Genomic DNA, 22188 nt, shown 5'->3' on the forward strand with positions numbered 1-22188 from the left:
TGAAAATAGTACAGCTAGTGTAGCTGAAATGCAGAATAGAAAACAGAAATTTTATGTAATGATATTAGGAGGAGGTCAGCATTTTGTAAAATCAAAAAGGCTTATGAACAATGGAAGCAGAAAGAGAATGAGAAACATAACAGCCGATGTAAATATAGTCTGGTCCCCGCCACTCCTTGATCACTCGTTATCACCCAAAGAGAGTGATCAATTAGTGGCGGGGGCGGGGTCCAGACTATTGTAAATAGTGCATTGTGACGTCATCAGCTGCGATGTTGTTTTTCTTCCTTATAAACCAAGAAATTTGCACTGAGGCTACATTTCAATTTCCATCGTTTTTCAGCTGATGAAGAGCAAATCACGTGACACATATTTAATCATTGGAGCGAGCTCGTCGGCTCGCTAGTTTGAAAATAGTTAGTAAGCGCATGTCGGTGCCACCCCCTTTTCCCGACTGTGTCATTGTCTAACCTCCAACCCCCCCCCCTTTCTTTTCCCATTTGTAAAAAAAAAATATATACATATATTTATCACGTATTTACCCTTTATCCAGTGGATATCACTTATACGATATCGTTCGTATCCCACAGTATGTATCCCTACTCCGCGTGACGTAATGTGCATAGGAACTTTATCAGGGTGACAGACCCCCCCCCCCCCCCCCCCCCCCCCCCTGTAAAAATTGATGGAAGTGGCACAGGTGTTGTGAAATTCTTCAAACTTTGAAAACAATGAATTTATATGTGAAGTAATTAGTTAAGATCGATGGAACAGGCCTGTCATTTTCATTATCTAGTTTAGTTATGTCTCGAAAAAAGTGAAACGGCCTGCAGTTCGGCGTTGCATACAACCCCTGCTCATGTTTTATATCGATTGTAAAATTTTCTCAGTGATCAAGAAAATAAAATACATTAACTGATATCGTTTTTCTTGAAACTCAAAATGAAAACCATTCTATTGACACCCCCCCCCCCCCCAACTTTGTCAGAACTGAATGGCATACTGTGTAAATCTTTCCGAGTGTTAGAAAACCCGATATGTACATATATTAGTATCTCATAAGTGGTCATCTCAAAAGCTTACAGAAGGTAGAAACTGACTATTCAGAACGACTTATGACGGTGATCGGTGGGGAAATAACATATTTTAGATGAATTATTGGTTCTGTATAAAAATAATTTCTTTCTAGAAGGGGGGGGGGGGTATGTACATATGATCTATACAATTAAACTATCCACACTTCAGGTGCTTGTGGTGTCATCTATGATTCGGATGACTGACATTTTTATGAATAATCACACGATTTCAATGTAAAACGGCCTAAAATGTACACATTTTCTCATTTAAAAATGAGCTTTTATGAATTGAACAATGAAGTATTTGTAGCGCCTTAATGTTAACATATATGACAAAAAATTTTTAAGTGATTCTTTTGTACCCAAGGTTACATAATCTATATTTCTTTACACAAAAGTTTTAGAAAAGGTACAACACAAGTGGTATGGAAAATGAAAGTAAGAATAACATGAGGTGGCTCCTCATAATCTAGGGTACAGTGGTTACATTCTGTTGAAGTTGGATGCAGCTGATTGGTCAAGATAGTAACATGCCCACGGCTTCGATTACCCGTAGCCACTGCTTCCTGAACAACAAATTATAATCGATTTTATCATTTCTGCAATGTGTACAGCATACAAAATGTAGCTGGATTTATTATATCTATAAGATTTTGGTGATGAAGAAATAAGGTTAAACTCGGGTCTATTTTATTTAAAATTCAACAGTAAAGAATGGATTAATGAATGCTTTGATGTAATTAGTTCAACTATTAGTCGTTTTTTCGTAGTGTGTAGTATGTGATACTAGTCCACGAGGAAATAGCGTCAATGTGATGGTACAACGACGGAAACACAGTCATGGACATCGTTCATGCCAAGTCATTGTACGATATCTCAAAAGCATTCGACTCACATTACATCCCTTCAAAGTATTCTCCGCGGTTTGAAATACATAATTTCAATCTGAAATGCGTCACGGTACGCTGATTTAGGTAGACCTCTGAGGTACTGACTGATGGCTGAGCCAAGGGCTTGTTTGGACTTGTAACGATGACCAGATAAGATTTTTTTCAGTTTTGGGAAAAGGAAACAAACAAACAAACAAAAAACAAAAAAAACAAAAAAAGTGGTCCGTGGGTTTAGTGCCCAATCCGAGAGAGCTGCTGTTTTTGGGATTCCTTTCCTTTGATTCCTTATCTCTGGGGGTTGTATGGGCTGCCACCGGTGATCTTGGCCTGATGGGGAAACACTCCTCATCCTTTTCCTAGGGGGGGGGGGGCTGCTTGTCTTCTCAAAGCGGATCTTGACTTCCTGAACATGAAGGGCCTCCACTCCCACAAACCCTATCAACTTCTCCCTCACAGTAGGTGATGTGATACACTTGTGCACTGTCATCTTTCTGGAGAGGCTTTCCATTCCTCTTGGCTCTGATTAATCTGGTACCCTGATGACCTCGCTTCTCTCGTGTGTAGCACCAATCAGCGGGGAATCAGTTTAGGGTCTGATACGATTGTATCCTTCATGGTTACATCGTAGACTGCCTTATTGACTGAAGGTTGCTATAGCACCTGTCACTAAGGAAACTGCTTTATTGACTGAAGGTTGCTATAGCACCTGTCACTAAGGAGACTGCCTTATTGACTGAAGGTTGCTATAACACCTGTCACTAAGGAGACTGCCTTGTTGGCTGAAGGTTGCTATAGCATCTGTCACCAAGGAAACTGCCTTATTGACTGAAGGTTGCTATAGCACCTGTCACTAAGGAAACTGCCTTGTTGACTGAAGGTTGCTATAGCACCTGTTACTAAGGACATATGTAACACTTCCAGTTCTTCAACGTCTGGTGCTGTTGGGGTGTAGCAGGTAGCAGTAGATGTGCTCGTAACCTCCATCTCTGTCTCGTAATCTGGCTGGGGGACTGCCCCAGAGGTTGGGGAATGCTAAACAACCCTCTTTTTCATACTGTCACATCCTCTCTGCCAGACTTCCTTCTTTCTTGTTATCTTTTGTGCTTTCGACAGGCAATCGAAAACAAGTATTCTGGCAAGAGTTGCAGCCATATCCCCAATCACTGCTTTTGACCAATCTAGAATAGCACTCGGGATCCATGTTGAACTATACACCATTTGACTCGATTATCAGATCGCTCGGATATTTCGAAAGCTGGTGCTGATGGGCATTCTTAGCATGGGTCCTTAGGTCCGACACTCTTTTGTAAGTCCTTTCTTCTGGACACCGGGGCAAATGACACGCATGGTCCTGTGGACGGGTATCATGAAAGGTGAAGGTAACGAACAGTGATCAATCTCATAATACAAATAGAGAGTTGAGCAAACACGGACCTCTGGATATACCAGAGGTGGGATCAGGTGTTTAAGAGGAGTAAGCATCCCCTGTCGACCGGTCACGAGCCCTATATCTTGATCAGGTAAACGGAGTCATCCGTAGTCAAAATCAGTGTGTCAAGAACGGCCTAACAAGAATGGCCAGACAGCATTTGACCCAATGATAGGTTGTTTTGGCAAACTAGATTGTTATAACGACCATATAATTTGGGGAAGCTGAAATAATCCCGTTTACCATAAAGTTGAGTTGTTAGTTTGCCGCTATTATTTATCTAAGTATGAAGCAGAAATGGACGACTCTGCGGCGTCTTCAAGTTCACAGGGATATATCGAATTGACATAAGAATAAAACTCAGCATTGTTAATGGATAAAACGTCGTCGATATATCTAAATGACGTATTGAAGGTCACAGCAAGAGATTTTTTCTTCTCACGAAGAAGTTTTTGAAGTTTTTTAATTCTGCTTTATATGAATACAGACAGTCCGATGGAACCACTAACTGTGAGCAATAGAAGTGGAGGTAAATTTTATGTTAAATTGTATTTTATTAAATCACCAATCAGTACAACTATAAAGTGCAACTCCCATGATGTTTCTAATATTTTTTTTCGTGTGCTTGCGCACAACCGGCATAAATGTCACTCCTTTATGAATATGCACTAGAAAACTCTTAATTTTCTCCTTACATTTAGTAGACCAGTTTTAATACCCGTATATAATTTGTCGAAATTGTCAAATCGTATTGTTTTTCATAGTTTATCATACTAACAAAACTTGGTATAGCTTTTAACATCAAACAAAATATTGTTTAATACGGCAATTACCTTTAAATCTGTGGATGGAAACGGGCGATAAAATAAAATATTTCTGTTTTCCCTTCTGAGCCTCCCACCTTCATGGTTCTAAAATTAGAGATGATGTGTCAACACGGAACCATGTTTTATGGTTCGACCTCATCAACTTCCTATGGTTTTTCTTCTCGGAATGGATGAGAATTCCGTGATAAGGTAAATAGAAACTATCCTAAAATAGAGATAATGTACATCATGTTACAATGTACATGCGCGATATAATGTAATTGACATGATAAAAAAATATATATATTTGATTTACTAGTGCAGTTACTTCCTGTTTCTACAATAGTGCCAAATGCTTGTTTACACGATAGTGATTTGCAGCGTGTGACTAATACTTAATCAATCTGTATGGTTATTTGTAGAGAATTTTGAACTGCAAACAGATGAACATCACAAACTATGTTATAATTTTAAATCTCATACATGTAAGTATACGATTCTCTCTCTCTCTCTCTCTCTCTCTCTCTCTCTCTCTCTCTCTCTCTCTCTCTCTCTCTCTCTCTCTCACTCTCTTTCTCTGACATACATTACAGTCTTCTATGATTATCTGATTATTACAGAGATAAAAAGAAAATACACATGTAGTCTGCAATGTACCAATTCGTCAGCAAATCAAAGTACTGAACAGACAGGAAGTCGGGATCTGTTGTTCTTTTGCTCAAACCTCAAAATCCGAAATCAGGGGTGGGTGGGTTCGAGAGTTGAATCTTCCCTACATAGGTACAGAATTCTTAGGTCACATGGGTCTCTCGGGTGACCTATTGCTATTGGTCGTCGTCCGTCGTGTGTCGTCCGTTAACAACTTCTTCCCTGAAGTACTGGGCCAGTTTTGACGAAATTTGGTATGTAGCATCTGTAGGTGAAGGACACCGAAAAATGTAAATTTCATGACACCCCCCCCCCCCCCAGCCTAAGAGGCCTTAATTTTGAGGTAAAAACTGTACAATTCATGTATTTCTTTCAAAATCTTCTTTACTCCTGGACATGTAGCAGAGAAACTGAGTACATGTATATTTAGTAATGATGAGCAAGGAAGCTTCTACCAAAATTGTAAATTTCATAACCCCCGGGGCAGGGGTTCTGACCTCAGGGTGGGGACAAACTTGGTATATAGTGTTTATGTGTAAAATACTTAAATAACATCTTCTTTAGTGCTATTGATACTAAATTGAAACTAAATGGATATTTAGAAAGAGCAGATATTCCTTTACTGAAATTGTAGATTTAATGAACCCAGGGGCAGGGGTTTTGGTATCAGGGTGGGGTCAAAATGATCAGTTATTAAATGTGTGAACAATAGAAATTTTTAACGTTTTCTTGATAATTACTATTCCAATTCTTTTCAAATTTGTTATGAAGCATCTTTGGGACAAGAAGGACATAAATTGTACAGTTCAGGGTTCCCGCGCCCCTGGGGCCTTAGGGGCGGGACAAAAACTGCCCAAAATTGACCAATTTTCCAAAATTCTCTCTACAACCGCATATGTTTAAGAAAAACGATTTGCATAGTGATGCATACAGCAGGAACGCCTCTATCAATATTGTGAATTTCATGACCCCCGGGGTAGGAATTCTGACCCCAGGGCAGGGTCACTTTCTATATCAGCCGCTCTCAGTACTGTTACAATGTTCATGCTAATTTTGTGTTGGGAGATTGTGCCTCAAAAATTCTCTTATTTCCTTCGCAGAAATTCTCTTCTCTACCACTGTTGTTTGTGACACCACTGCCATATTTTCCCCATTTCGTATTCTTTTCCTTTTTCGTTTTTTTTTTTTAAAATCAAATTTTGCATTCGGATCACCCAACACGAGGGTTACATCATGAACTGGTGTATCTTCTACAGATTTCTGAAGTTCCTCATCCTTTTTCTTATCCTCTTTGTGTTCTGTTGGAGCTCAGCAGACGACAACTGTTAATTTGGTATACTTTGAATGGAATCTCCCGAGTAATAAGCCTACACTACACTACTGTTGTCGTTTCTTCCTGGGTAAATTATCTGATGACCAGTGGTAAGTTTGGGAGCCCCATTTCTGTTCGATATTGTATAGCACGTACCTAACATCTGGGTGTTGTATTTATCCTTTTCCTTTCTGATGGGAGTCCATTTCCCCTTCTGGTAGATGGCACAGACATCCCAGCTACCAAATCTACATACTTTTTTAGGTTTGAGGATGTCCACTGTCTGAATGTCAGTTTCCAAATGGATGTCATACAACCACCATGGATTCAGTCACTTTGTCTTTGATTCCTGAAGTTTTCACATTGTTTCACTTTGACTCATTTGCCCTAAGCAAACTCTCAGAATATAGAGGACTAGTGATTTTCTGTTAGAATTTTCCTGTGCGTATCATCTATCCTTCTGTGTTCAGTCAATCAGAAGTGATAAAAGAATTGGATAGACCGCATAAGAAATATGTATTTGCTCCTGCTTACAAAGCTTGTAACAACACTGTCTTTGTTTGCAATGTTGAATATTACAGCTGTTTTACTAACGAACTTGGCATTTGGCAATCCCTCTTACACTCCACGTTCCCTTTCCAAAGACGAAATTCTTCAAATCTTGTTTCAGTTTAAAACAATTTGATATCCTAGTCAATGGAACGAATGAATTTGATTTACTGTACCTATATTGGATTCATAAACTTCACTGACAACAAATTTAGAACCGGACGCAGCGTAGTTAAAGCTTTCCGAGAAAAATCACAATGCTATACAGACACACTATTACATAGTAGTGTGAAACTAGAACTGGACACACATTTCTCCGAATTTTGCTTGGGAAACGTACGAATTATTCTGGTGCTTTTATAATCGATCACTGTTTGCGAAAAATACCCCCCCCCCCCCTCCTTATATGACGAAGATCGATACTTTTGGTCAGATATGAACGTCAATGCTAGGAATGTTTAATTTTCCCAAACATTTTCATGTAAATCTAATTACGCTTTATCTCTCTAACTATTTTATATTCCAAATTATTTTTACTAACTTTACGAAAAGCTGCTGCGGAAATTGTAACTAATGTAAAAAATACGGTATGACACACGTCGGAATGTATGCGAGAAGCAGACGTATTCATGAAAAAGAAAAGAGGTGCAAAGTCACTTTCTTGAAAAATAGGATGGAGACAAGCGACACAAGCTACCATGGCCGCGGAAGCGCTGTTGATCTTGTAAACAAAGTAGTAGCTCATATTGACTTCAACATATTAACAACACTCAAAGTGGTAAGCTCTCATTTTATAGTACATTATTCAACCATGATGTTATGAAACTAGAAGTCCAACCATATTTATGTCTTCCACTTCCTAAGAATTTAGTTTCTTATCTTACCAAATTAAGAATAAGTGCACATAAGTTGTATGTAGAAACAGGTCGATATTGTAATCCTGTCATTCCTAGAGAAAATAGATTTTGTTTTCATTGTCAAACTATTGTTGAAGATGAAAAACATTTTTTACTTGATTGTCCTGTGTATGAACATATTAGAAAAATGCATTCAAAACTACTAGATATTAATACCTTATTTTGTTTACTAAATCCACATAACCTTGTATCTACAAAACAACCTGTCTATACATCAGAGACTGTTTTAATGTTAGAAATAAGTTTTCAACAGTTTGATATTTTGTAATGTATCAATATATATGTGTATCTATGTATGGCTAACAACACATTCTTATATAATGTGCTTTAGTGCCAATAAAGAATTGAATTGAATTGAATTGAACTAGATCTAACCCCGTGGTTTGAAGGAAGACGAATTATAGAGCTAGACGTTTTGTCCGAAGCCATATGCATGTATAATATATACATGTATATTTAAAAAAAAAATCAAAATTTCAATTTGTTTTCATTAAGTCAATTTTTGTTCCATAATCATGAAAATTCTAAATATTTCAATAGGTTCAAAACAAATATAGTTTCTAACAATGTATTCCAAAACAGGCACGAAGAATTAGCCCCCCCCCCTCCTTTCTTTGACAATGTGCATTTTATTTTTATTTTGTAGTGTAAATAAATTGAAACTGTTCCCTCCCCCATTATTTTTCTTTGACAATGGGCATTTTATTTTTATTTTGTAGTGCAAATAAATTGAGACTGTTCCCTCCCCCATTATTTTTCTTTGACAATGGGCATTTTATTTTTATTTTGTAGTGCAAATAAATTGAGACTGTTCCCTACCCCATTAATTTTAAAAGTAGTTGTAGATGAAAAGAATATAAGTTTGAAAATTATTAATAAAAAGAAATATTTCGCCAACCCTAACCCCAAGTGAACATATCAATGTATAACTTCAAGGACGCCTACCTCAAAATCAAGATTAGCTTCATCCCTTCATATTTCTACAGGAAGTTAGGTATATGAATAGCTTTTAATTGCAGTGTTTGCAAAAAAAAAAAAAAAAAAAAAAAATATTGACAGGTTTTTGAGCAGTACTTCATTTAGTATCTGGACTACCCTGTTTTTTAGTACTAATTTCCACCCCAAATACTTAAATTTTCCCAATTTCTTATGTGGTTATGTATAAGCATGCTATTATTATTTATTTTATATTCTGCATATATTCTAAAGATTACTGTAAAAGATGTATATGAAAATTCCATCAAATCATTTTTTTGAATTGAAAATTGGAATCATCTTGTAAAATTCACAATTTTCGAAAAGGGGGGTAATTCAAAACTTATTACCTCCCTTGTATACTTAGAAAGTGGCCATGAAATTTATACACATTGTAAAGGACATATTGATGGTGCTTCATGAAAAAAAAAATATTGATTGACTAGTTATTTTTGGCCACATTTTGGCCGCATGTCCTGAGTTACACATCGTATGGTTATAAGGTGAACATCATTCTATGGAATTTTTCCGTTAGGTCTTCAAGATTGCCTTATCGTGTACACGTTGGATGAAAAGAGAAGACTATACAGGAAACTTTTTAACCTGCTGTTCTACCAGTTGTAACCCAGGTAAAAATATAGTTCTAATACTCAAATCTCGCGTCATCTCGTTCTAATATCTTGATGCTGGGCTTTTCCCCCACATCATTTTATTTACTGTCTAAAAACGATGAAGTCAAATGCGATTGAACACTTCTCAAGTATTTTATAAGAGGACACGAATCTACAATCTTAAAGTAAACTGAAAAGCTCATGCATGGTGGAGTAATGGATTTTATCGTTAATTTCAGGTTTCTTTGTCAAGGTGTGTACTGTCAATGGGACTGACGATAAATGTGTACCCTGTCCAGAGGGCACGTACATGGATGACGCAACAAGCTCATCACTGCCTCAGCACTGCATTCGTCGTGAATGTCTGCCAAGTAAACACAGTCATATCTAGACTTGTTGAAGCTGGAAATTGATTGTCTGTTCAAATCCTGAATCTACACATTTCACAAAATGTAGTGAGAAATCTCCGTTAGCTTTTTTATGTACAGGTCATATATTTTACACTGTGAGGCCTATAGGAATATCCAACATGGTCAATTGATGCATCTTGGGGGAAAGGTGTGTCGTGACCCAAAAAGTTGCCTGTAACCAATTTCTGGAATTTTTAGACTATACATTCTAATTGTGTCCGGGTATTCTCTTGTACTCTGTGAGGCATAGGACCTTCAAATTTAGTCAACTGATGAATCTTGGAGGAAAAGTGTGTCGCGATCCAAAAGTAGGTTGCTGGTCCGCTGGCCTTATTTTAGAATTTTATGCTGATACATATTCAAATACGTCCGAATCACATCTTGAGCACTGTAAGGTCTTTGACCATCAAACAAAGTCAGTTCATGCATCTTGAGGGGGGAATGTGTCGCAACCCAAATGTAGGTCACTGTGACCTCATTTTAGAATTCCATAGCTAGAAATAGTCAAATGGTGTCCAGATCATATTTTGCACACTATAGGACCTAGCTTCATTAAGCCTGACACACTGTAGGACCTATCTTCATTAAGCCTGACTGTAGGACCTAGCTTCATTAAGCCTGATACACTGTAGGACCTAACTTCATTATACCCCCGAACGAAGTTCTGGGAGGTATATAGGAATCACTCTGTCTGTCTGTCTGTCTGTCCGTCTGTCTGTCTGTGCAGATTCGTGTCCGGGCCATAACTTCTTTGTTCTTTGACATAGGCATACCATATTTGACACATGAGTGTATCACCATGAGACGATGTGTCATGTACCTTCATGACCTCCATATGACCTTGACCCTTGACCTCAAGGTCAAAATTAAAGGTTTTTTACAATGGATTCGTGTCCGGGTCATAACTTCTTTGTTCTTTGACATAGGCATACCATATTTGACACATGAGTGTATCACCAGGAGACGATGTGTCATGTACCTTCATGACCTCCATATGACCTTGAACTCAAGGTCAAAATTAAAGGTTTTTACAATGGATTCATGTCCGGGCCATGACTTCTTTGTTCTTTGACATAGGCATATCATATTTGACACATGAGTGTATCACCATGAGACGATGTGTCGAGTACCTTCATGACCTGTATATGACCTTGAACTTTGACCTCAAGGTCAAAATTGATTATAGGGTTTTGACATAGTCATACCATAAGACATGGGTGTATCACCATGAGACTATTTGTCATGTACATTCATGACCTCTTTATGACCTTGACCTTTGATCTCAAGGTCAAAATTATAGGTTTATGCCATGGATTTGTGTTCGGACTATATCTTCCATTTTCTTCTACAAATGCATACCATATTTTTACACTCAGGAAAGAGGTAATTTATACCTATTAACAACACCCTTTGGGAGATTGGGGTAAGCGGGGAGTATTCTTAGTGAGCATTGCTCACAGTACATCTTGTTAAGCCTGACACACTGTAGGACCTAGCTTCATTAAGCCTGACACACTGTAGGACCTAGCTTCATTAAGCCTGACCTACTGTAGGACCTAGCTTCATGAAGCCTGACACACTGTAGGACCTAGCTTCATTAAGCCTGATTGTAGGACCTAGCTTCATTAAGCCTGACACACTGTAGGGACTAGCTTCATTAAGCCTGACACATTGTAGGACCTAGCTTCATTAAGCCTGACCTACTGTAGGACCTAGCTTCATTAAGCCTGACTGTAGGACCTAGCTTCATTAAGCCTGACCTACTGTAGGACCTAGCTTCATTAAGCCTGACACATTGTAGGACCTAGCTTCATTAAGCCTGACTGTAGGACCTAGCTTCATTAAGCCTGACTGTAGGACCTAGCTTCATTAAGCCTGACCTACTGTAGGACCTAGCTTCATTAAGCCTGACTGTAGGACCTAGCTTCATTAAGCCTGACCTACTGTAGGACCTAGCTTCATTAAGCCTGACACACTGTAGGACCTAGCTTCATTAAGCCTGATACACTGTAGGGACTAGCTTCATTAAGCCTGACTGTAGGACCTAGCTTCATTAAGCCTGACCTACTGTAGGGACTAGCTTCATTAAGCCTGACACACTGTAGGACCTAGCTTCATTAAGCCTGACCTACTGTAGGACCTAGCTTCATTAAGCCTGACTGTAGGACCTAGCTTCATTAAGCCTGACCTACTGTAGAACCTAGCTTCATTAAGCCTGACCTATTGATGGAGAACTTCAGGTATGCTACAGCTGTTTCAAGTAGTTGCAAATTATAGCGTCGTAGCTTGTGACTTATAATATGCAGACATAGTACTATGCATATTTTCATGTAGTTCAAGACAAGTGTATCATGAACTCTAGTGGTGCACTTCATTGATTTCTTCAAATTGTCTATGGTTTTCTGATGTTTCTAATGCTCAATGGTTTTACTTTTTGATGGTTTCTTGGTTGTGTTCTTAAACAGATATTCAGAAGATGTATAGCACGTTTAGAGCCTCCATCTAAATCCTTTATTTCAGGAACTCTCGCTTATGTAAATTTTTTATAAACAAAAAAAAAAACAAAAACCCACTCTTTAAAACATTTGTACAATCAGGATTACACGGTACAACACAGACTCGTACTCCGAAAATTATATATACACTAACCTAAACTCGTATACAGTGTACTAATTAAGAAAATAAGGACCATGTGAAAATTAAGACAACCTATGATTTGTTTTACAGCTCAATAGCACCTGGAGGGTTTATATTTTCAACATATAAAATATACTTCATCTGTGACAAAGCGTAAATGGTTTAGATATAAAAATATTAAAAAATTAGAGAAATGATGTGAAAGTATACTCTCCTCATTATAGACTGGTTAAGGGGATTTTCTAATTGATATCTTCTATTCCAAGACCTGTGAAAAACATTTTACAAAACAAATTAGAATAGAACGTGGGAGATTATTTATATACTTAGTTCAGAAAGCTTGTGTCCATACGTTAAAATCCCCTCTTGTAGTACGTCCACTGGATACGTATATTTGAATCAACAATAATTTTCGCCACAGAATACTTCTATTTTGGGCTTACTCTGTCCAGACATTTCCCATTACCTTGTGATTTTTGGGTCATTTTCTGACCAAAAAACCCCCATAGAGTATCGTGATATATGAAAATCATAATGCATTTCATAAGTTGAATTATTTTACCATGCCTAATAATATTACATCGTACCTATTCCATACTTACAGCATTGTTTCTATCGATAAATAGAATACACCATTGTACCTTCAATAAACATCGTTTTATTATTTGATAAACATGGGTTAATGTGGATTAATATATTTAGTTTACACCTTTGTTTTCCAGATTCGGTTCCAGCTGATTCTTTTCCTTTGAACGGATGCCGAAAAAAATGTCGTTGTGATACCACTAACGGATATATAGGGACAGATCCCTGTGATTGCCGAAAGACCACAAAGAATGAAGATGTTCTTAATAGAGGTTCATCGCAAAAACCCTACACCACTAGGTAATAAGCTTCAGTACCCTTTCATGTTTTGTTTCCTATGTAACTTGTAATATGTGTTATGAATGATTAACAAACTAGGTGTATATTTCCGGAAATTGAAGCCGGAGGTAAGTAGCGTGAAGTCACATTACAAGGTGTATTTAGTCGCAAAGAAAAAAAAGATTAACGTTTGTTCTTTAGAACATATTTCTCGCGATTCAATTAAACAATTAAATTATGCGTAGATTCTAAGTGAGTTATGTAAAAAAAAACAAAAAAAACAAAAAAAACCATTCTGCAAAGATTGCTACCTTCATCACCCGATGAAACAACAAAGAAAGACATGTTATAGATTATACTTATATTTTTATGCTTTGTTTTAAATTATGAACTAGATTTAAGTACTAAAATATCATATGGTTGACCCATTCGTTACGCTAAACGGAACAGCCAATGCACCCTTTGACATTGACGACGCTCCATATTTGGTAATGATTACACAGACAGGTGGTAATAAAAAACCGGATCGAACTAGTTTGCAATAAACATGCATTCATTGTTCGAGATGAAAGCAATGTCAATTTCAATAGAAATATAAGAAAAAAAATTTAGTGAATGTAAATGTATGTGCATGATGATATTGTCATTGTTTGTTTCTTAAGTATCATAAAAGCCATTCTGAATCATTAATCATTGAAAATAAGTATGTTATTGAGTATATCATAAATTCAACATTTATTTATATCTAAATGCGCTCACTCAAATATTCAGGAGTGCAGGGAGTACACCAGAAGTAAGCAGGAATGTATCCTTAGCCAACTCGACTACATTGAAAAACGACAACGGGATATCTGATAGGTCAGTTTCTTTTCATAGGTTAGATAAGTCAGATCCTTAACATAGAGATAGGTTAGATAAGTCAGATCCTTAACATAGAGATAGGTTAGATAAGTCAGATCCTTAACATAGAGATAGGTTAGATAAGTCAGATCCTTAACATAGATAGAGATAGGTTAGATAAATGAGATCCTTAACATAGAGAGAGTTAGATAAGTCAGATCCTTAACATAGATAGAGATAGGTTAGATAATTCAGATCCTTAACATAGATAGAGATAGGTTAGATAAATCAGATCCTTAACATAGATAGAGATAGGTTAGATAATTCAGATCTTTAACATAGAGATAGGTTAGATAAATCAGATCCTTAACATAGAGAGAGATAGGTTAGATAAATCAGATCCTTAACATAGAGAGAGATAGGTTAGATAATTCAGACCAGGTCCTTCTTATGGTTTAGATAAATCAGGTCCTTTTCATAGTTTAGATTAGTCATATAATTCTCTTAGGTTAGACAGAGATAGGTCATGCCCATCTCGTGTGTTAGATAAATCAGGGCCTTATCGTAGGATCTATGTGAGAGTTAGATAAATCAGGGCCTTATCATAGGATCTAGGCGAGATCCTTCTCATATGTTAGATAAATCAGGGCCTTATCATAGGATCTAGGCGAGATCCTTCTCATATGTTAGATAAATCAGGGCCTTATCATAGGTTATCTAGGTGAGATCAGATAAGTTAGAGTCTTCTCATGAGTTAGATAGGACAGGTCCTTTTCATGGGTAAGATAGGTTAAGTCTTTCTCATAGGTTATACAGTTAGGTCCTTCCCATTGGTTATATAAATCAGATCCTTCTCGTGGTTTTAAGATAGGTCAGGTGTTCTCGTAGGTTAAATAGGTCAGGTCCTTCTCATAGATTAGAGGCCAAGCCTGTTGGAATAATTTCTTGCAGTTCCTTATATATTCAATGGAATTTTGTTTGAGAAAGATCTACATCACATAAACTGCATTTTACATGTAATGGTTGAATTTTCCTCTTATCCATTCCCTTTGACTACTGATTTCTTTTGTGTATGCAAAATAAATGTTTGAAGAACACATTAGAATGTATTGAATAAAAATATTCATTGAATTATTTTTCAAATTTTGAGAATATATCAATAGTACTGATTTACAAGACTGAGAGAGATGAATACTTTTATGTATTTATCACTTCAGTACTATCCTGACTATATGTGCGGGGACAGCAGGCGCACTTCTTCTTATTCTCTCAATACTGGTCATTGCATTATGCTGCATCAAAAGACACCGTCATCGAGAGTCTGGTGTGTACTTATTTCTCACAAAGTATCTCGTGTACTGATTGCTTTTAATTAACATCTTTTGTTTAATGAATTGGTGCTTTTATGATTTGATCGATTGATTGATTGTATATTATGTAACGTCCCACTCGAGAATTTTTCACTCAGGAATATGGAGACGTCACTATTGCCGGTGAAGGGCTGCAAAAATTAAGCCTATGCTCGGCGCTTATGGCCTTTGAGCAGGGGGGGGGGGGGGGGGTCTTTATCGTGCCACACCTGCTGTGGCACGGGGCCTCGGATTTTGCGGTCTCATCCGAAGGATCACCCCATTTAGTCGCCTCTTAGACAAGCAAGGGGTACTGAGGACCTGTTTTTAACCCGGATCCCCACGGGATTATGATTTAAAAGATTAGTACAACTTGAATATTGCATAATAAGTAGATAATATGTTTACGGTATACAGTAAATCAGTATGTGATTTCTTAACATTTTATAACATTTGAAATGGGTTTGGATGAAATTTTTAGAGTAGTAGATGTATTTTTGTCCTTAAAGTTTTAGCTCCCCTGTGCTATAAGGTCAAGTGAGGTTTAATGATCACTTGTTATCCGGCGTCCATTTCACCGTTAAACATCTATAGGCCACCTGAGTGACTTCGGTGACCTATTGCTATTGGTCTGCATCCATTATCGTCTGTCGTGCGTTAACAATTGAACATTTTCAACTTCTTCCTGATAATCTTTTCAAATTTGATATGAAGCATCTTTGGATAAGGGGAATATGAATTATAAATTTCAGGACTCCTTCACCTCGATCCGGGTCCTTAGGGGCGGGGCAAAAACTGCTAAGAATTGACATATTTTCAAAACTTTTCTCTACGACCGCACTTCTGCAAGAAAACAAAAATTAATGAATTGAAATGAAAAAAATAATAAACACTAACTTTAAATATATAGTTATGTAGAGCAGGGGGCTTCTTCCAAAATTGTAAATTTCATGATCCCTGAGGTAGAGGTTCTGACAGGGGGGTTCGGCCTAACTTGGCATATAGTGTTTTTGTGTAAAATATCTTCTTGAAAGCTATTGAAACTGTTTGGATATAATGAAGCAGGTAGCCCTTTATCAAAATTGTAAATTTCATGACTCCAGGGTTGGGGTTTTAGGTACCAGGGTGGGGGACAAAATGGTCATAGTAATGAAAAGGTAAAGATAACGAATAGTGACCAATCCCATAATTCCAATAAAGAATACAAAATTAGGAGTAGGGCAAACACAGACCCCTGGACATACCAGAGGTGGGATCAGGTGTCTATGAGGAGTAAGCATCCCCTGTCGACTGGTCATATCCGTCAATAGACTCTACCTCAATAAGGTAAATGGAATAATTCATAGCCAAACTCAGTGTGTAAAGAACGCCCTCAATTGGTGTGAAACATGTCAGACAACATTTTACCCAATAAGAGGTTGTATTGGTAAATTAGATCGTAATAACGACCACAAAATTTGCAAAATGCTGACTTTAAACGAGACTGTCGAAACCCCTGTAACATCAACTTATTTGTCAGTAAATTGTCTCGATTTAGACACTGATCATACGAAGAACAAGCTCTTGCGTATCGAATCAGTTGAGATAAATAAACACCATATGTAGGTGATAATGGAATAATGCTACATAAATATGGGAAGTTGACGATGAAGAAGATGAAGTCATCCCATTTATCATAGTTGAGTTGTTAGTTTGTCCTAACATCTATCTTCAATAAAATATATAAGTACGAAGCAGATGTGGAAGGCTGTGTCCTGTCCACTGAGATACATCGAATCGACATATGAATGAAAATAATTATTGTTAATAGATAAAACGTCGTCGATAAGATAAGATATTCTTTATTTCCTCCAAATTAATAGAGAGTATATCATAATCAAATTATAAATTTATTTGAACAGAACAGGAAAAAACATATTTATATTATGTATATATTTGAAAGTAAATGTTACAAACTATCGCAACTGTAAGGTTGTGACATAATAATCATATAGCGTTAATATAACATATATTATGTTAAGTATTTCACAATTATGGGCAGTGTCTGAAGGTATTTGTGGGTTTTTTAAAAAATACATCTTGTTTTATACATGTGCTTAATATTGGAATTTAGCTTAGATATTCAGAACAGGAAGATATCATAGATTTTACAGCCCTTGGGGCTAGTGGTACGTTTAATTAATAGTTAACTGATGAGGCATGTGGGATTCTTGTTGAATTTTTCTCCAGAACCATATCACCAATTTTAACCAAATGCCATAAAACATCCTTGAGTAAAGTGAAGGGTTCAAATGTACTCTTTTCAAAGAGGAGATAATTAAGAGATGGCATCTTTTATAAAAAAAATATTTCTCAAGAATCACTAGACCAGAAAAGTCAAAACTGATGTGAAAGCTTCCTTAATGAAGGGAGATTTAAAATTGCTCAAATCATGGCCGCCGGGGATATCAGATACAATATTTCTACAAATCAAACAAGCATTTCATAAACACACCAGGAATCAATACACATAAACTGTTCCATAGTTTGATATCAAATCCATACGTTATGATTTATATAGTATTAATTTGGTCCTTCATAAGCGGGAGGTCGTCAGTTCGAGCCCCGCTCGTGCCATGGCCGCGTCAAACCTTAGACGATAACATAGGTAGTGATTACCCATTTGCCAAATGCTCGGCATTTATAAATGAGAATCACGGGAGGCGTTGGCACGATAAAGAACCCTCACTGCTACGGCCCTGAGCGGTAAGCATAGATCTAAATCTGTAGTACTTAATTCACCTACAGCTGATGACGTCTCAATATGTGTGAACAATTCTCGACGGGACATAAAGTAAACACACACTCAATCAATTAATTTTATCAAATGGTAAAAACCTTTGAATTAATGGACACAAAACATACAATACATATATGTAATCAATGTGATGAAATAAATAAAAGTTTAATCTGGGGTACGGTTGCGTTCATTCCTCAGTTGGAGTTGGTATGTGAGGATCTAGAGATGGCTAGGGAGGAAAGTAGCTGTTCTCCAGGGGGAGAGCTACAGATCTGTAAGGGAGGGGGGGGAGAGGGGAGGGGGGCTGTCCTTCTACAGTTTGTCGACTGTGAAGTATACATCTTGAAAAAGGGAGAATCATTGCATTTACGCGCTGAGTAATGAGATTTTAAATTTTATTATCAAAGAGATATGCTGCAGAAGACAAACTTATATTGGATATTATCTTTTTTTCAGAAGATTTTTCGCCTACAGAGAATACAAATACACAAATAGCTCAACGACCTGTAGCTTTAGTGCGTCCTAATTTCGCAACTGAAGGTATATCATAACAAAACACCCGCCAGAAAAATTATTGCTTTGTAAATGCTAGAAAATATGCTTTGGTAGTTGAAGTAAATAATAATAAATGCCTTCTACATAATTGCTTTTATAATAAATTTTTTTTTAATCACTCAGTTCCAAATGGCACACACTTACAGTCTTCTAATGGACACCCACCAGTGAATCTTGGTAAATGTTTTTCATATTTCACTTGAAACATATATATATATCTGTGTGTGTTTTATCTTTCCTTGACAAAAATGACCATTGTACTATGTGTACTTCCTTCTCAAGACTTTCAGCTCGACCTGAAATACGGGTAATCTCCAATCTAACCTAATACATACCAGCTATATTTACAGGTAATCTCCAATCTAACCTAATACATACTAACTATATTTACGTTAGGTGCAGTAACGAACGATGAATCAAACACGCCACTCTTAGGTCAAATTCATCTAACTTCAGTCAATGGACTAGGTAAGTTTCAAAATAAAAATCCATTTCTTGAAAAGATGCATGCATTCTGGGGGACACATGTTACAACAAGTATACCTGTGTTCTAATGAGTCACTAAAGAAATATCTAAGACAGATAAAAATTTATACATGTACACGGTATTACATGAAAGGTGAAGATAATATAACGAACAGTGATCAATCTCATAACTCTTATAAGAAATACGAAATAGAGAGTTGGGCAAAATCGGACCCCTGGACATATCAGAGGTGGAATCGGGTATCTAGGAGGAGTAAGCATCCCCTGTATTACATATATATATATACATGTTATTACATATGATTATATTGTACATTACAGACAGACAGACAGACAGACATACCGGTACTTACATCCAAACATGATACATACGCACAGTTAATTGTATTTGATAATATTTTGTATAATAAATCATAAAGTGTCATGCAGTAAAATCACATTGCTGTACAGATATGTAATAAAGTATTCTTCACCAGCAAACGACTCTTATGGTGAATACCTACCACCCGCTCCAACCATTGATCCAAGCAGCTTAGAGGACCAGTTGGACAGCTATCCTACCATGGATCCAAGCAGCTTAACAGAGGACAGCTATCCTAGTGCTCCATCAAATGACCTCAGTGTTACACCTAGTCCTCAACTGCAGACATGATGACCCATTTTCAAACGAAGACTCGGAAAATGCAATGACGTTTTATCACATCAAATTCATATATACATCTATTCGCAAATCTTTATGAAAGAGATGTCTGAGGAAAAGACAGCAGGACCTATTTTCTCAATTTACGTCAGAACCTCATCAACAAACTAGTTCTAATTGTAACGGGGACCGTTACAGATGTTCCCCAAACCTCCCCCAATTAAAAAGTGATGTACTTGTGAATCTATAGCAAAAAATCATTTTATTTTAGCCTTTAATTACATGTAGTAAGTTCAATATGGTCATTTCAGTACCAAGAAATGAAAGAAAGCGTTGCACGTGCATACACGCGCACGCGTGTATGATTCCGATTTTTTGTTGATGTCGTTCAACAGGCATTTGTATCATATACCCACAGTATGAATTTCATAACGTTTCCATCAAATATAAGGAAGTTATAGCGATTTTAAAATCGTCCAATCAGAAATCAGCACACGTGCATGCACGTGCTGAGCAGTAATTCTAACCACAGCAATTTGTAAGGAGTACCAAGATACATCTAAACCCCTAATATGAATAGAATTTGATGAAAAACAAAAACGTTATCGTCCTTTAAAAATTGAACATTTAAAAAACGTTACACGCGCATGCGCGTGTGCGTTGGCATTTTTTGTTACACCAACATATAGATACACATATTGTCTACATATGCTGTGAATATCATCTCATTCGCTTCATAAATAAGATAGTTACAAACGTTTTAGCATTATCCAATCAAAATGAAGCGCACGTGCATGCGCGTGCAAATTGGTAATTTTGACCATGTAAATCAGTTAAGGGTCTCAATATCTACCTATGATATGAATTTCAAGCCATTTCAATGAACAACAAAAAAGTTAGACTGATTCCAAAGTTAGCGTACAAATTTTGTAATGCGCGTGCACGCGCATGCGTGCGCGTTCTGGCAAAATAACTATTATTTTTCATATGTACAAATGATATACTATCATCCTATTTAGGTTTTATATCGCTTCCTTCAATATTCTGATTTTCCATTTTTTGTACCAAAATTGCAATGCACGTGCGCGCGCGTGCATGCATGTGCAAACAAAATGACTATCACTATGCACATCTACAAACGCTATACTATCATCCTGGAAAGTTTCATATCGATCCCTTTTGTAGTTTCTGCGAACACTACCGGACAAAAAAGTACCGGAGAAAAAGAAGAATAATAATAATAATAATAATAATAATAAGAAACAGAGTAAAAACAATATGTTCCCAAACTTTGTTTGGGGAACATAATAAGTTGTTATGACCCGTTAGAGTCACACGTGCCTCTTCCACGTAAAACAAAATATGGGAAGGCAAATTTATAGATCTATCGCTATGTACAATGTTCTAATGATGTGACAACAACCGACTTAACGGGTATTCAGCTAGTTCAACAAATGGAGTGCAGTCTACACCGCTTATTCCCGATATCACAGTAATTTTCTCATTTATGCTACCTAGGTTGTACCGGCATGCCCCCTCCGTAGGAAAGAAAATCATTTACAAACGAATAAAGGTTCACAAAGTCATCAAAAAGTTCATTGTTGAAGGCAATAATTGATGTTGCATCAACCGTGATCCAACCATAAAATTTACAGAAATCAACCCCCTGAAGGCACTGGCACCTTTGTCCAAAACAGGCCTCCAAATCTACCTTATAATCTACAGTTAGCACTGCAAATGTTTTTTAAACACAAGTACGAACGCGTACTGGTATATCCTTCTCGGTTTGTTTAGCTCTATTTTTAGGGGGGGGGGGGCACAAAGGTATCTGTGTCCCGTGGCGGGGACTCTAGGATACTTTAGTGCACATGTTGGGACGAAATGGCCCTAAAACCCAATTGTCTCCTCCGCCCTGTCTACAAGCAGAGGTGTGTGTGATATGTAATAACAGTGTATATATAGTACACATGTTGGCTTAGATAACCTGTTGGGGTTGATAATCAGTGGTCCATGTGGCTGTGTCTGCCTCCACCGCGTACAAGCGGGTCAAGACCACAAGCTGGTAAAGCAAATCATGTACATGTAGGGTAAAGTAAAACCGGGGACAGGGAGGACAGTCCCGCATTCACTGGTCCAGAACGTGGGTCCTGTTCGGATCGGACACTTGTGTTTTCACTCGGCCCCCTGTGTCCTGCTACACTTACAGGTATCCCAATCTCCCCACCAAAAATTGCGGCCTTTAACTTCCAATCATTATTGTCCATCAAAGGTGTTATATTTGTAATTTTCATATTCAGCCACAATAAATATGGAACTCAACAAAAGTGTTATCATTTGGATTTTTATGCAAGGTCTGGGTCAAATTTGTCTGTCTCTCTGTCTGTAAACATACTACTAGAATCACCTCTATACCTG

At 37.2% G+C, this 22188-nt stretch overlaps 1 protein-coding gene across 2 annotated transcripts; it reads left to right on the top strand.

The window, feature by feature from the left end:
* Positions 1-1624: 1624 nt before the first annotated feature.
* Positions 1625-22097, top strand: LOC125683924 (uncharacterized). Of its 2 annotated transcripts, XM_048925472.2 has the most exons (13): positions 1657-1732; positions 3883-3924; positions 4289-4411; positions 4624-4686; positions 9138-9231; positions 9453-9584; positions 12983-13145; positions 13896-13982; positions 15182-15288; positions 18549-18632; positions 18771-18824; positions 19044-19115; positions 19610-22097. In XM_048925472.2, exons 4-13 carry the CDS (start codon positions 4645-4647, stop codon positions 19783-19785), a joined length of 1011 nt encoding a protein of 336 aa, XP_048781429.2. In that variant the 5' UTR covers positions 1657-1732; positions 3883-3924; positions 4289-4411; positions 4624-4644; the 3' UTR covers positions 19786-22097. The 2 variants fall into 2 exon arrangements, with proteins under 2 accessions (XP_055996979.1, XP_048781429.2); XM_056141004.1 differs by having other exon boundaries at positions 1625-4411; positions 18552-18632.
* Positions 22098-22188: the final 91 nt, after the last annotated feature.

This window comes from Ostrea edulis, chromosome 6 (assembly GCF_947568905.1).
Source record: "Ostrea edulis chromosome 6, xbOstEdul1.1, whole genome shotgun sequence".
Lineage (NCBI taxonomy): Eukaryota > Metazoa > Mollusca > Bivalvia > Ostreida > Ostreidae > Ostrea > Ostrea edulis.

Coding starts and splice junctions, on each gene's coding strand:
- LOC125683924 (XM_048925472.2), top strand. CDS start 4,645: ATGAACATCACAAACTATGTTATAATTTTAAATCTCATACAT. Junction 4,687..9,137: donor TAATTTTAAATCTCATACAT/GTAAGTATACGA, acceptor TTTTTCCGTTAG/GTCTTCAAGATTGCCTTATC. Junction 13,983..15,181: donor GACAACGGGATATCTGATAG/GTCAGTTTCTTT, acceptor TTATCACTTCAG/TACTATCCTGACTATATGTG.